The sequence below is a fragment of the Oncorhynchus keta genome, chromosome 32 (assembly GCF_023373465.1).
Source record: "Oncorhynchus keta strain PuntledgeMale-10-30-2019 chromosome 32, Oket_V2, whole genome shotgun sequence".
In the NCBI taxonomy this organism is placed as follows: domain Eukaryota; kingdom Metazoa; phylum Chordata; class Actinopteri; order Salmoniformes; family Salmonidae; genus Oncorhynchus; species Oncorhynchus keta.
The window spans coordinates 6,973,853-6,987,140 of record NC_068452.1 but is presented as its reverse complement, the minus strand read 5'-3'; the positions used below and the strand labels follow the sequence as shown (position 1 = coordinate 6,987,140).

Sequence of the window (13,288 nt, the reverse complement as noted above, 5' to 3'; positions counted from 1 at the left end):
AGAAGGGGAGGGAAGAGAAGTAGCCTAGCCTGGTCCCAGATCTGTTTTTGCTCTTGCCAATTCCATTGTTCAATGTCAGTGGGTGACAAGAAGTTGACATGATAGCACAAACAGATCTGGGACCAGGCTATTTCTCTTAGACGGGCACTTTAAGAGACGAGAAGAGAGAACTGAGTAGTATTGACAAACTCTATTTAATTCCTAGGAAATTCTGCACAGTCTTTGGTTGGTCAACACATATGCTCTCGGCAGATATATATCATACACATTCAAATACATAAAACCTACAGTATATGGTCACACATTCAAAGACAGTCCAAACGCCCTGAAACAAGTGTAGGTAATTATCACTTTATTGATAGTTGTTTATAGTTAATTTCACCAGGTCTGCAAAGGTACACGTCTGTAGGAGGCTGTGCAAACATGCTAAAACAGCACAAAACCACTCCCACTGCCCCAGTCAACAAATGTATATAATCATAGTTATATAAAGTATTCCATTCCAAATACATAAACAGATAATTATTGTGTTTTATATATTTAGAAAAATATAAAGTCCAAGCTTTAAAACTCACTGGAAAAAAAACAATTCACAACAAGAAGTCCCAGATGTAGTATATGATGTCTCTCTCTGTGTGTGTGTGTGTGTGTGTGTGTGTGTGTGTGTGTGTGTGTGTGTGTGTGTGTGTGTGTGTGTGTGTGTGTGTGTGTGTGTGTGTGTGTGTGTGTGTGTGTGTGTGTGTGTGTGTGTGTCAGGGAGGAAAGCTCTGCAGATGGAGGGTAAAAGCTTACAGCTTAAGGGAGAATTTAAAAAATAAATGTCATTTTGTGAATTATGGGTGACGTGTTTAATAAAACAACCTGTCGGAGCGGCTCGCGCCCAACACAAATACTCCTCCACCCCGAGCTACTCAGAGGAACAGAGGAGCCTGACCTCTAACGGGTTTGTACTCAAGATCTGAGGTCAAATGTTTTGCTAGCAGTGTGAGACTGGTGAGTGTATTGTTCTGTAGGTGTGATGGGAGAGATAATTTATTATAGACAACAACTTCTACAGTAATCCACCTCATTTCCTCTCATCTACAGCCACTGGTCTCTTGCTGAATGAGTTTGTCATATTGTATTAGCTCAACTTCCTGTGGCGGTTATTTGTCAGCCATATAAGCCAACTGTATATCCTTGATCTTGTAACTTTACTGCTGGCCTCCAAAGGAACAACAAAGGAGAAGGCAGTAGAATATGAATATAATTATATTATTAGCCAAGTAGCCATGGTAGCAAAGCAGATAGAGGGACGTTCTCTCTCAGCATTTGGCCAGAGGAAAGAAAGGATGAGAGAGTCGGGGAGATATTTGATGAATGACCACAAAGAGGAAGATCGGAGCCCCATTACTTCCTCATTAATGGTAAATGACAAATCTGAGAGGGACCAGAGGAGTTACTGTCAGAGACACAGAGGAGATTGGATCTAAACTGATACTCAAAATCCATTTGTAGTGTATTCAGGGGAAAAGTCGGGAGCAGGGCTCCAACTTGTGGCACCGTATTGTACATGACAACCCAACATGGTTTAAACTGTACCAAAGTGTCTAGACCTCTTGGTAGGGTTGTAGAGTGCTTAGTATATCAGATATGGTCAATATTACTGTTTTTTCTTACCCTAGTAGTTCAGAGGTGAAAGATACACTGATTCTACTTCAAAGGGTCCGTTGTATTTCCAGAGACCTCCGGAGTCAGTTTCTTAAACCCTTAATGGAGAGTTTAATGAGGAAATGTAAACCAAGTAAATGCTCCGTAAATATTAGCATGTGGGCGGTCAAAGTCGGCAGAGTGGTGTATGTGTGTGTTTGTGTGTGTGTGTGTGTGTGTGCTCGTGCATGCATGCTTATAAAGAGGAGATGGCACCTTAACAGTGGTCTGTCAGCCTGTGGCTCTATCCCATCACTTTGAAATTGTTTCTACATTTAAATAGCCACTTGCCGTATGGACAGGGTGTTAGCAGATGGGTGTGTTTGTATAGTGCATGAGATGGGCATGGAAAGAGACAGGGTGTGTTTGTATAGTGCATGAGATGGGCATGGAAAGAGACAGGGTGTGTTTGTATAGTGCATGAGATGGGCATGGAAAGAGACAGGGTGTGTTTGTATAGTGCATGAGATGGGCATGGAAAGAGACAGGGTGTGTTTGTATAGTGCATGAGATGGGCATGGAAAGAGACAGGGTGTGTTTGTATAGTGCATGAGATGGGCATGGAAAGAGACAGGGTGTGTTTGTATAGTGCATGAGATGGGCATGGAAAGAGACAGGGTGTGTTTGTATAGTGCATGAGATGGGCATGGAAAGAGACAGGGTGTGTTTGGGAATCCAAAGTGGCATACATTCAGGGAGCAACAAAACTCCCTAAAATGGAGCCCTTAGTTCCCTTAAAAGCATTGGAGATTTTCAATACTACAATGAGGGTTGGATGAGGGCATAGAGAATACACACGCTCACTTACTGTACGCTATACAGACAACACCCCAGGGGCTATACAGACAACACCTCCGGGGCTATACAGACAATTCCTCCGGGGCTATACAGACAATTCCTCCGGGGCTATACAGACAACACCTCAGGGGCTATACAGACAACACCTCAGGGGCTATACAGACAACACCTCAGGGGCCATACAGACAACACCTCAGGGGCTATACAGACAACACCTCAGGGTTTATACAGACAACACCGCAGGGGCTATATAGAAAACACCTAAGGAGATATACAGACAACACCTCTGGGGCTATACAGACAACACCTCAGGGGCTATACAGACAACGCCTCGGGGGCTATACAGACAACGCCTCGGGGGCTATACAGACAACATCTCAGGGGCTATACAGTAAAGTACACACAATGAGTCAGCAGGGAGAGGGGAAAGACTCCCCCAAAAGTTGAACACAACAAGATATTCTATGAACAGTCTCAGCCCTAAAAATCACCCCCGCTATCGCCCCTCACACTGCCGAGCTGGAGAGCTGCACCCAGCCAACTTCTATGTAGGCGCCCGTCACATGCCAGTACACCGCCCCCATCAGTTTGGTCCACACCATTTGCACTTCTGCCGTGAAGAACTCCGGAAGGTCCTCCGAGAACACCTCCAGCATTACACCACACAGGATCTGAGAGATGGAGAAAGGGAGGAAGTGAGATAAACACTGGATGGCAAGATGTAAAGAAAAATACAAATTGCCAGATGAAAAAAAGAGAGTAAAAACACCCTCAAAGCCTTTCCAGTTGAAACAGAGCAACGCAACTTCAGTCAAAACCTTTCAGAGGGACATTATGGACCATTATGGACAGACAAGCCACGCCCTCTCACCTTAAAGTACATAGGCTCCACCTTGTGTTTGACAGCATGCGCCTTGCCCACCAGAGCCAGAACAGAGGACACTTTCTCTGGGTCGTGGAGGTTCTCCACCACCTTGTTGATGGCGCCCATCACCTGGCGGGCGTGGTGCCTCAGCTGGACACTGCGCTCCATCTCCTCTGGGTCATCCATGTCCTGAAACTGGCTGAAGTACTGCTTGGCCGACGGGAAGTTCACAAAGAACCTGGAGGACAGAAAGAGCAATTACCATTCTTACTCTGTGATTTTCCTGGAACTTCTGGTGTCAAGGTTAATCTATGGCTCTGGGTAGAAGTTAGTGTACTCATTATATCATAACACCCACAGAACGACTGTGCAATCAAACAATATCAGGGGAAGTCCAAGAAACTGGGGGACAAAAGAGTCCGGGTTAGAGTTAGTGCCGAGCCATGTTGGTACAAGCACAACTTATGTGGATAACATCCATGCTGGTTTTCAAATGTTCCAGGACATTGACATTCTAATTAGACTAGAAGACTCTTATTGGAATGTCCTCGCAATCCACACAGAGCAGCCCAGAAGATATCAACATGCCCACAGGCCAATCAAATGGTGTCAAGTGTAAAAAATGAGGGATGAATAACATGTCATTTTAGACCCTGGGCAAAAGCCACTGAAATGACTGAAGTTACTGAAATCGGTACTAGTTGGGGAATATGTACGCTTCATAACATTTGTTCGAAGCGTTCAAGCTTTAAGATTTCTGAATCTACTCATTGAACGGATGCCCTGTGGCCATAAAGTCACATGCGTTACAAAGAAAAATTCTGGAGACATTACTGCTCGTTGTATGTGTGACCTAGAGCTATTGAAAAAGACTCAAAGTTGTCAAAATGCACAATGTGCCTCGAGTTGTAATCAGCCTCAACATAGCCTCATCTGCATCTCGGTGATTGGGTTTACTTACACTTTGTCACGACTTGGGTTTTACTACTCAAGTGTTTACGCCCTGCGAGTGGAGTGCGCGGCACACTTCTAATGATTTCTCGTGTCTACTTGGAGAATCTGCTCAGGGCACCCCCAACACGCAGCACGGGGTGATTGGCAGGCGGGAACGGTGAAGTGGTGCTGATGAGGCGAGGAGCGCCAAGATCGTTACGTTTCTTTGAGTGTAATTAGAGGCAGGTGCTGCTGGGGACCGGAGGAGCGAGACTGTTGGCAGTCGATGTTCCTCCCGGAGCACTTCACCCGCGGTGACTGTGCGTAGGATGTTTCCTCTGCCTAAATGGCTTGGCATTGATTACGAGCCACATAACAATACCCTTTATCGGCCACACACAGCCGATAAAGGATGCAAAAAATCTCTATGTCCTGCGACTGCTTTGTCATCCACAAAAGTGACAGTAGATACCAGCCTCTATGTGAGCCCTGCGCGTCCTAAAGTGCTTCTGTCAAGACCTCCCCTCCCTAGTCACAGATACTGTATATCCTGCAGAACGACACACTTGTCCTGAACGGAAAATAATGGAACTTCAAAAGGAAGAGCACCTCTCTGAGGATTACTGGACTTCACACAGAGGGTACTGTGACTGATGTGTGTGCCGTCTAAGGACTAGTTTGAACTGCACGTTGTTTTTTAGGGCCGTACAGTAACGCCCATTCTCCAACCACCCTATGAGGTGTTAGTAGCTGAGAGAATGGGGAATGGCCCGGCTTTGTTTTGATTGAGGTCTACAGTTTGTAGATCCCCACCACCAACACTGACCACGTCAGGCCACCTCAATTAGCGTCCGTGCATTTTATCGATACGACTATACTGAGGTTTCCACAAGCTTACACTGCTCGTACAAGGAGATATACGGGGGATATTTTTTTAGATGTTTGACTCTGCTCTCACCCTTTCTGGTGAAAGCACAGCATGCTTTATATGTAAACAAATGGACACTTGGAACACACATACACTCTCAGGTTGTTTTACCCCTGACCCAATTTGACTCATGTAAGTGCTTTACACTAGTGCGGCTGAATGGGTACGAGGGTTTAGTTATTCAGCGTTGGTTAGGTTTGGCCCCTGGCAGCAGCGCTACACTACACTGCATCCCCGCAGATCCTGTGACAAGCTATGCTATGCTATGCTACGCTAAAGAGGCGCCTGCTTGCCTGTAGCTGTCCCCAAGCCAAGCTCTCCCAGCTGTCGCTGCTTCACTTTGTCTTTGAAACACTTTGTTGTTCCTTGCAGATAAACATGGAAGTCCCTTAGAGCTTTGTGAGGAAAGGACTTTTTCTCTGAGAAGTCAGAAATGAAGGACTTTTTTCGTATACCTCGCCAATCCTCTTTAGGGCCTCCTTTATAGGTACAAGAGTATTGTGCAATAATATACTGTTAATAATATACTGTTAAATACAAACAGTGTATATTCACTTTCATATCTGCATGTATATTTCTACATCTCGATATCTCTATAATGCAAGACGGTCAAAACATTTGCCCTGAAATCCTAACACAACCAGAGCCAGAGGGTGAGAGTGGAGTGTCTGGAGTGTCAAAGATGCTCTCACACTGAATTCCCCCAACCTGTCGCTGCATTTCAATGAAGTCATCAACGCAGCAACATTAGTGGTTTGTTAGTCACATTCTAATTAGTCTTGAAGGGTTCTTTTCGGGAAGGCAACACGCTTTTGAGTACTGAGAGAAACAACCTTGACTGACTTGAGCGAGCATCAGACACAGCACAGAGGGATGGTTTCCCTTTATGGTCGTTCGAAGCACTTCATGAAATCAAATCAAGTCTCGACTCCTCAGTCCTCAAGACGGACCACTTTGGAGAACTCCATATCCATCACGCTAGTATCAGAAGCATCCAGTCACAGCCTAGTACTATTGTTCGATGTTTGGTGATTTCATTGAGCTGCCATTTTTTTTACAGTACTCGAGATGGCCGGAGGTGGTCTCCTCACGGGTGAAATTGCATTTGTGCGCATTGATGATGACATTAGCCCAGGCTAATTCACTGTCTATTCTTTCCAACCATCCAAGCAGAAGGATAGAAATGCAAATAGCTAAGCATTCACATGGCGAACCATGGAAGTCAACCGAACCGTGGAAGGCTTTGACCCAGTATCCATCCACTCTTCAATGTGCTTTCAGGATAGCTATTAGACCATTATCCATTCCACACAGATGACCTGCTTACTCGGGCCATCTGCTTGTTAATAGGAGCAGGCCAATTAGTGGGTACAGTGATGTCTCCGTTTCCCTGAATCGGAGGGATGTTAGGGAGTGTGACATACAGTACCAGTCAAAAGTCTGGACACACCTACTCATTCAAGGGTTTTTCTTTATTTGTACTATTTTCTACATTGTAGCATAATAGTGAAGACATCAGAACTATGAAATAACACATATGGAATCATGTAGTCACCAAAAAAGTTTCAAATAAATCCAAATATATTTTTGATTTGAGATTCTTCAAAGTAGCCACCCTTTGCCTTGATGGCAGCTTTGCACACTCTTGGCATTCTCTCAACCAGTTTCACCTGGAATGCTTCTCCAACAGTCTTTTCTTCACTCTGCGGTCCAACTCATCACAAACCATCTCAATTCGTTGAGGTCGGGTGATTGTGGAGGCCAGGTCATCTGATGCAGGACTCCATAACTCTCCTTCTTGGTCAAATAGCCCTTACACAGCCTTGAGGTGTGTTGGGTCATTGTCCTGTTGAAATACAAATGATAGTCCCACTAAGAGAAAACCAGATGGGATGGCATATTGCTCCAGAATACTGTGCTAGCTATGCTGATTAAGTGTGCCTTGAATTTTCAAATCAAATCAAAGTGTGTTTGTCACATGTGCCGAATACAGCCGGTGTAGACCTTACAGTGAAATGCCTACTTACAGGCTCTAACCAATAGTGCAAAAAATGTATTAGGGGAACAATAGGTAAGTAAAGAAATTAAACAACAGTAAAAAGACAGTGAAAAATAACAGTAGCGAGGCTACAACAGTAGCGAGGCTTAAAAAGTAGCGAGGCTACATACAGACACCGGTTATTCAGGCTGATTGAGGTAGTATGTACATGTAGATATGGTTAAAGTGACTATGCATATATGATGAACAGAGAGTAGCAGTAGCGTAAAAGAGGGGTTGACGGGTGGTGGATGGGACACAATGCAGATAGCCCAGTTAGCCAATGTGCAGGAGCACTGGTTGGTCGGCCCAATTGAGGTAGCATGTACATGAATGTATAGTTAAAGTGACTATGCATATATGATAAACAGAGAGTAGCAGCAGCGTAAAAAGAGGGGTTGGGGGGCCACACAATGCAAATAGTCCGGGTAACCATTTGATTCGTTTTCTGGCTTGGGAGTAAAAACTGTTCAGAAGCCTTTTTGTCCTAGACTTGGCATTCCGGTACCGCTTGCCATGCAGCAGTAGAGAGAACAGCCTATGACTGGGGTGGCTGGGGTCTTTGACAATTTTTATGGCCTTCCTCTGACACCGCCTGGTGTAGAGGTCCTGGATGGCAGGCAGCGTAGCCCCAGTGATGTACTGAGCCGTACGCACTACTCTCTCTAGTCCCTTGCGGTCAGAGGCCGAGCAATTGCCGTACCAGGCAGTGATGCAACAGTCAGGATGCTCTCGATGTTGCAGCTGTAGAACCTTTTGAGGATCTCAGGACACATGCCTAATCTTTTTAGTTTCCTGAGGGAGAATAGGCTATGTCATGCCCTCTTCACAACTGTCTTGGTGTGTTTGGACCATTCTAGTTTGTTGTTGATGTGGACACCAAGGAACTTGAAGCTCTCAACCTGCTCCACTACAGCCCCGTCGATGAGAATGGGGGGGTGCTCGTCCTCCTTTTCCTGTAGTCCACAATCATATCCTTTAGTCTTGGTTACGTTGAGGGATAGGTTGTTATTCTTGCACCACCTGGCCAGGTCTCTGACCTCCTCCCTATAGGCTGTCTCGTCGTTGTCGGTGATCAGGCCTACCACTGTTGTGTCGTCTGCAAACTGATGGTGTTGGAGTCGTGCCTGGCCATGCAGTCGTGGGTCAACAGGGAGTACAGGAGGGGACTGAGCACGCACCCCTGGGGAGCTCCAGTGTTGAGGATCAGCGTGGCAGATGTGTTGCTACCTACCCTCACCACCTGCGGGAGGCCCATCAGGAAGTCCAGGATCCAGTTGCAGAGGGAGGTATTTAGTCTCAGGATCCTTAGCTTAGTGATGAGCTTTGAGGGTACTATGGTGTTGAACGCTGAACTGTCGTCAATGAAGAGCATTCTCACATAAGTGTTCCTTTTGTCCAGGTGGGAAAGGGCAGTGTGGAGTGCAATAGAGATGGCATCATCTGTGGATCTGTTGGGGCGTTATGCAAATTGGAGTGGGTCTAGGGTTTCTGGGAAAATGGTGTTGATGTGAGCCATTACCAGCCTTTCAAAGCATGGCTACGGACATGAGTGCTATGGGCCTGTGGTCATTTAGGAAGGTTGCCTTTGTGTTCTTGGGCACAAGGACTATGGTGGTCAGCTTGAAACATGTTGGTATTACAGACTCTATCAGGGACATGTTGAAAATGTTAGTGAAGACACCTGCCAGTTGGTCAGCACATGCCCGGAGCACACGTCCTGGTAATCCGTCTGGCCCCGCAGCCTTGTGTATGTTGACCTGTTTAGAGGTCTTACTCACGTCGGCTACGGAGAGCGTGATCACACAGAATTTTTTATAATTCACTGAGAGTGTCACCAGCAAAGCACCCCTACACCATCACACCTCCTCCTCCATGCTTTACGGTGTGAACCACACATGCAGAGATCATCCGTTCACCTACTCTGCGTTTAACAAAGACACAGCGGTTGGAAGCAGAAATCTCAAATTTGGACTCATCAGGCCAAAGGACAGGTTTCTCGTGTTTCTTGGCCCAAGCAAGTATATTCTTCTTGTTGGCATCCTTTAGTACTGTTTTTTTTGCAGCAATTTGACCATGAAGGCCTGATTCACGCAGTCTCCCCTGAACAGCTGATGTTGAAGCATTTATTTGGGATGCAACTTCAGAGGCTGGTAACTCTAATGAACTTATCCTCTGCAACAGATACAACTCTGGATTTTTCTTTCCTGTGGCGGTCCTCATGAGAGCCAGTTTCATCATAGCTCTTGATGGTTTTCGCGATAAAAGTTGTTCAAATGTTCCGTATTGACTGACCTTCATGTCTTAAAGTATTGATGGATGGTCGTTTTTCTTTGCTTATTTGATGTGTTCTTGCCATAATATGAACTTGGTCTTTTACCAAATAGGGCCATCTTCTGTATACAACCCCTACCATGTCACAACACAACTGATTGGCTCAAATGCATTAAGGAAATTAACTTTTCACAAGGCACACCTGTTAATTGAAATGCATTCCAGGTGACTATCTCATGAAGCTGGTTGAGAGAATGCCAGGTGTGTGCAGAGCTGTCTGTCATCAAGGCAAAGGGTGGCTATTTTGAAGAATCTCAAATATAAAATATAATTGGATTTGTTTAACACATTTTTGGTTACTACATGATTCCATATGTGTTATTTAATAGTTGTGATGTCTTCACTATTATTATACAATGTAGAAAATAATAAAAAATAAAGAAAAACCCTTGAATGAGTAGGTGTGTCCAGACTTTTGACTGGTTCTGTAGGTGCAGTCGAGAGGCTTTGCACTCAGTAGGATTATCAGACCCAGCAGAGCATTCAAGCCTGGGCATGTCAAGAGAGCCTGTGATCTTGTTGTCAAGGGACAGAGAGAAATGAAAGATAGAAAGAAAGCGACATAAGGAATAGAGAATGGGAGGGAGACTGAGGAAAGCGAGAGAGAATAGGAGGGAGACGGATAGTGAGAAAGAAAGTGAGGGAGAGAGAGGAACAGAGACGGAGATTGAGAGAAAGACCGAGAGGGAGAGTCGAGAGAGACAGTGAAGTGCCAAAGCTTGTTGCTGTTACCCACAGATAAGAACGACACACACACACGCACACACACACAGAGACAACTCTACACATTCTCTGCCCTCAGAGCTTTCCCTAAGGGACTATCTTGTCGCTCCGACCCAAAATCAGAGCACATCACTGCCTTAGCGGCGCCCTACTGTCTGTTTTAACGAGCCCTCTCTGTGTTCCATGTGGAACACTGAGACAATACTGAGACAACACTGGGACAACACTGAGACAACACTGGGACAACACTGAGACAACACTGAGACAACACTGAGGCAACACTGAGGCAACACTGAGGCAACACTGGAACAACACTGAGGCAACACTGGGACAACACTGAGACAACACTGGGACAACACTGAGACAACACTGGGACAACACTGAGACAACACTGGGACAACACTGAGACAACACTGAGACAACACTGGGACAACACTGAGACAACACTGGGACAACACTGAGACAACACTGAGACAACACTGAGACAACACTGGGACAACACTGAGACAACACTGAGACAACACTGAGACAACACTGAGACAACACTGGGACAACACTGAGACAACACTGAGACAACACTGGGACAACACTGAGACAACACTGGGACAACACTGGGACAACACTGAGACAACACTGGGACAACACTGGGACAACACTGGGACAACACTGAGACAACACTGGGACAACACTGAGACAAAAGTCAAACGCATCCTAGCTCAATCAGACAGCGACTCTTTATTCAGATGCAGAGCCTCAGCATTAAGACCAACACAGACATACAAACAAAGTGACAGACAACTTGTAATATTAGAATTCAATAAATAGAGAATAATAAGCAGTCATCTAGGTGCCACAGAAAGGTACCTGCTAAACTGGCGCTTCAAGTTTAGAGTGAAAATGTGACAGGTAAAAGATGTGAAATAGGTGTAAAGCACCAACTGAACAGCTAGAACAGGAACGTCTGCCTCCGACAGGAGGACATTTAAGCAGAAACGTGTGCTCTCCCTCAATTATCGTGTCTTACAAAAATAGTCTGTAGAATGAAGAGGGCTTCTGAGAAATTGCTTTTTTTAATGAGGACAGAAGTGAGTGAATGAGAGCAGAATAGTCTATGTGTGTGTGTGTGTGTGGTCTGCACAGTGTGGACTCAATCCCCCTGCCGTTTCCAGAGCCTGCTGTGGGCTTTCATAGAAATGCATGATCCCCCTCCAATCTGCACGTATCTATGGAAAACACACGTCCAGCGGTGCTCAGCTGCAGGAAACATCAGTGGAAATCTGTGTCTGTGTGTTGGTCGAGTCTAGTCCCCATTAACACCAATCACCCTCCACTCACAACTTCTTTGCCCAAACTTTTCTATGCCTGATAAGATGCTGTACAGAACGAACGTAATTTTTTAATTGTACTCCACTAAAATTGCAGACCCCCCTCATGCCATCCGGCCCCACCAGCTACACAAACCTTATGAGGACCCCCTGATACTTCACGTACATTATGGGGACCTCCAGCCTCAACACTATGAGGACTCTAAGCCCCACGTACTCAATGAGGAACATCAGCCCTATATGTGCCTTAGGACCTCCAGCCCCACCACAATGGCGACCAACAGCCCCATCACTATGGAGACCAACAGCCCCACCACTATGAGGACCCTCCCACCTGACCACATACCTTATGAGGACCGACACGCCCACGTCCTCGCAGTTCTCATAGACGTGTACCCAGGTGTTCTGGATGATCTCCCGCTCGGCATCGGTCAGAGGCTCGGCCCGCTCCCCGCGCTCCATCGTCTCTCCTCCTACGTCTCTCGGCGACTCCATCCGAGACGACCTCCGCCGCAGCAGCTCGGAGGCTCCCGCCAGCAGCGAGCGGGGGAGGTAGGGAGCGAGGGAGGGGGGGAGGGAGAGCTGTGAACCCACGGTGACGGAGACGGAGGGATGGAGGAGACAGACGGAGCAGCCTTGTACGCTACCCACCCCCCACCCAAACCACCCCTCTCTCCCTTTGCTCTCCTCCAAAACTTGTCCTCCACTGTTAATACCACTTCTTTTTTTATTCCTCTCACTCTTTCTCTCTTCCTCCGTTTCTTTGTTTCTGTCCTTCTCTGGTAAGGGAGCTGTCTTCTCTCTGAACTTCTGTGTTTGTGAGGACCTGATGGAATGGAGGAGGGAGTGGGAGAGAGAGAGGTGGAGAGAAAAGAGAGGGGGTGGGGAGAGATAGAGAGAGGGGGTAGAATAGAGAACATCTAGGATGTCTGTATTGTCCCCCGCCTCCCTCTCAGACACTCTCCTATCTCTCCCCTCCTTCCCCCTCTCTTTCTCTCTCTCTCTCTTGCTTTCATTTTGTCTACCTAATGTTTTGCAGACACGCAAACACACGCACGCACACACACACACACACACACATGTATGCACACACATGCACGCGCGGGCACACACATACCCACGCACACACTCCTCACAACTGTTTTTATAGAGCGATTTCTCTGTCTCCATCCCTGGGAGGGCACAGAGAGACAGGCAGACAAACAAGTGTGAGGAGAGTGTATGTGGGTGTGTGCACGCGCTTGCATGTTTGTGCATACGCGTGTGTGTGTGTGTGTATGTGCGTGTGTTTGCATGTCTGCGCACATTAGGTAGACAAAATTAAAGAGAGAAAGAGAGGGGAGAGATAGGAGAGTGTGTGAGAGGGAGGCGGGGGGACAATACAGACATCCTAGATGCTCTCTATTCTACCCCCTCTCTCTATCTCTCCCCACCCCTTCTCTTTTCTCTCCACCCCTCTCTATCTCTCCCCACCCCCTCTCTTTTCTCTCCACCCCTCTCTCTCCCACTCCCTCCTCCATTCCATCAGGTCCTGACAAACACAGCAGTTCAGAGAGAAGACAGCTCCCTTACCAGAGAAGGAAAGAAACAAAGACATGGAGAAAGAGAGAAAGAGTGTGTGCGTGCATGTGCGCGCGTGGTGGGGTTCTGTGTCG

At 46.5% G+C, this 13,288-nt stretch overlaps 1 protein-coding gene across 5 annotated transcripts; it reads right to left on the bottom strand.

Annotated features, from left to right (window-relative positions):
- Positions 1-335: 335 nt before the first annotated feature.
- LOC118364950 (cytoglobin-2-like) lies at positions 336-12,522 on the bottom strand. Of its 5 annotated transcripts, none has more exons than XR_008088471.1 (4): positions 11,980-12,522; positions 3,359-3,590; positions 2,703-3,158; positions 336-2,656 (listed from the first exon to the last, which is right to left on the bottom strand). XR_008088471.1 is itself a non-coding variant. In XM_035746787.2 (3 exons), exons 1-3 carry the CDS (start codon positions 12,126-12,128, stop codon positions 2,994-2,996), a joined length of 546 nt encoding a protein of 181 aa, XP_035602680.1. In that variant the 5' UTR covers positions 12,129-12,522; the 3' UTR covers positions 336-2,993. The 5 variants fall into 5 exon arrangements, 1 of the variants encoding a protein (XP_035602680.1); XR_008088470.1 differs by having other exon boundaries at positions 336-2,702; positions 2,795-3,158; XR_008088472.1 differs by having other exon boundaries at positions 2,795-3,158.
- Between the last annotated feature and the right edge of the window lie 766 nt (positions 12,523-13,288).

Coding starts and splice junctions, on each gene's coding strand:
- LOC118364950 (XM_035746787.2), bottom strand. CDS start 12,128: ATGGAGTCGCCGAGAGACGTAGGAGGAGAGACGATGGAGCGCGGGGAG. Junction 3,591..11,979: donor GGCGTGTCGGTCCTCATAAG/GTATGTGGTCAG, acceptor TCTGTCCTCCAG/GTTCTTTGTGAACTTCCCGT. Junction 3,159..3,358: donor TGGAGCCTATGTACTTTAAG/GTGAGAGGGCGT, acceptor TCCATCTCTCAG/ATCCTGTGTGGTGTAATGCT.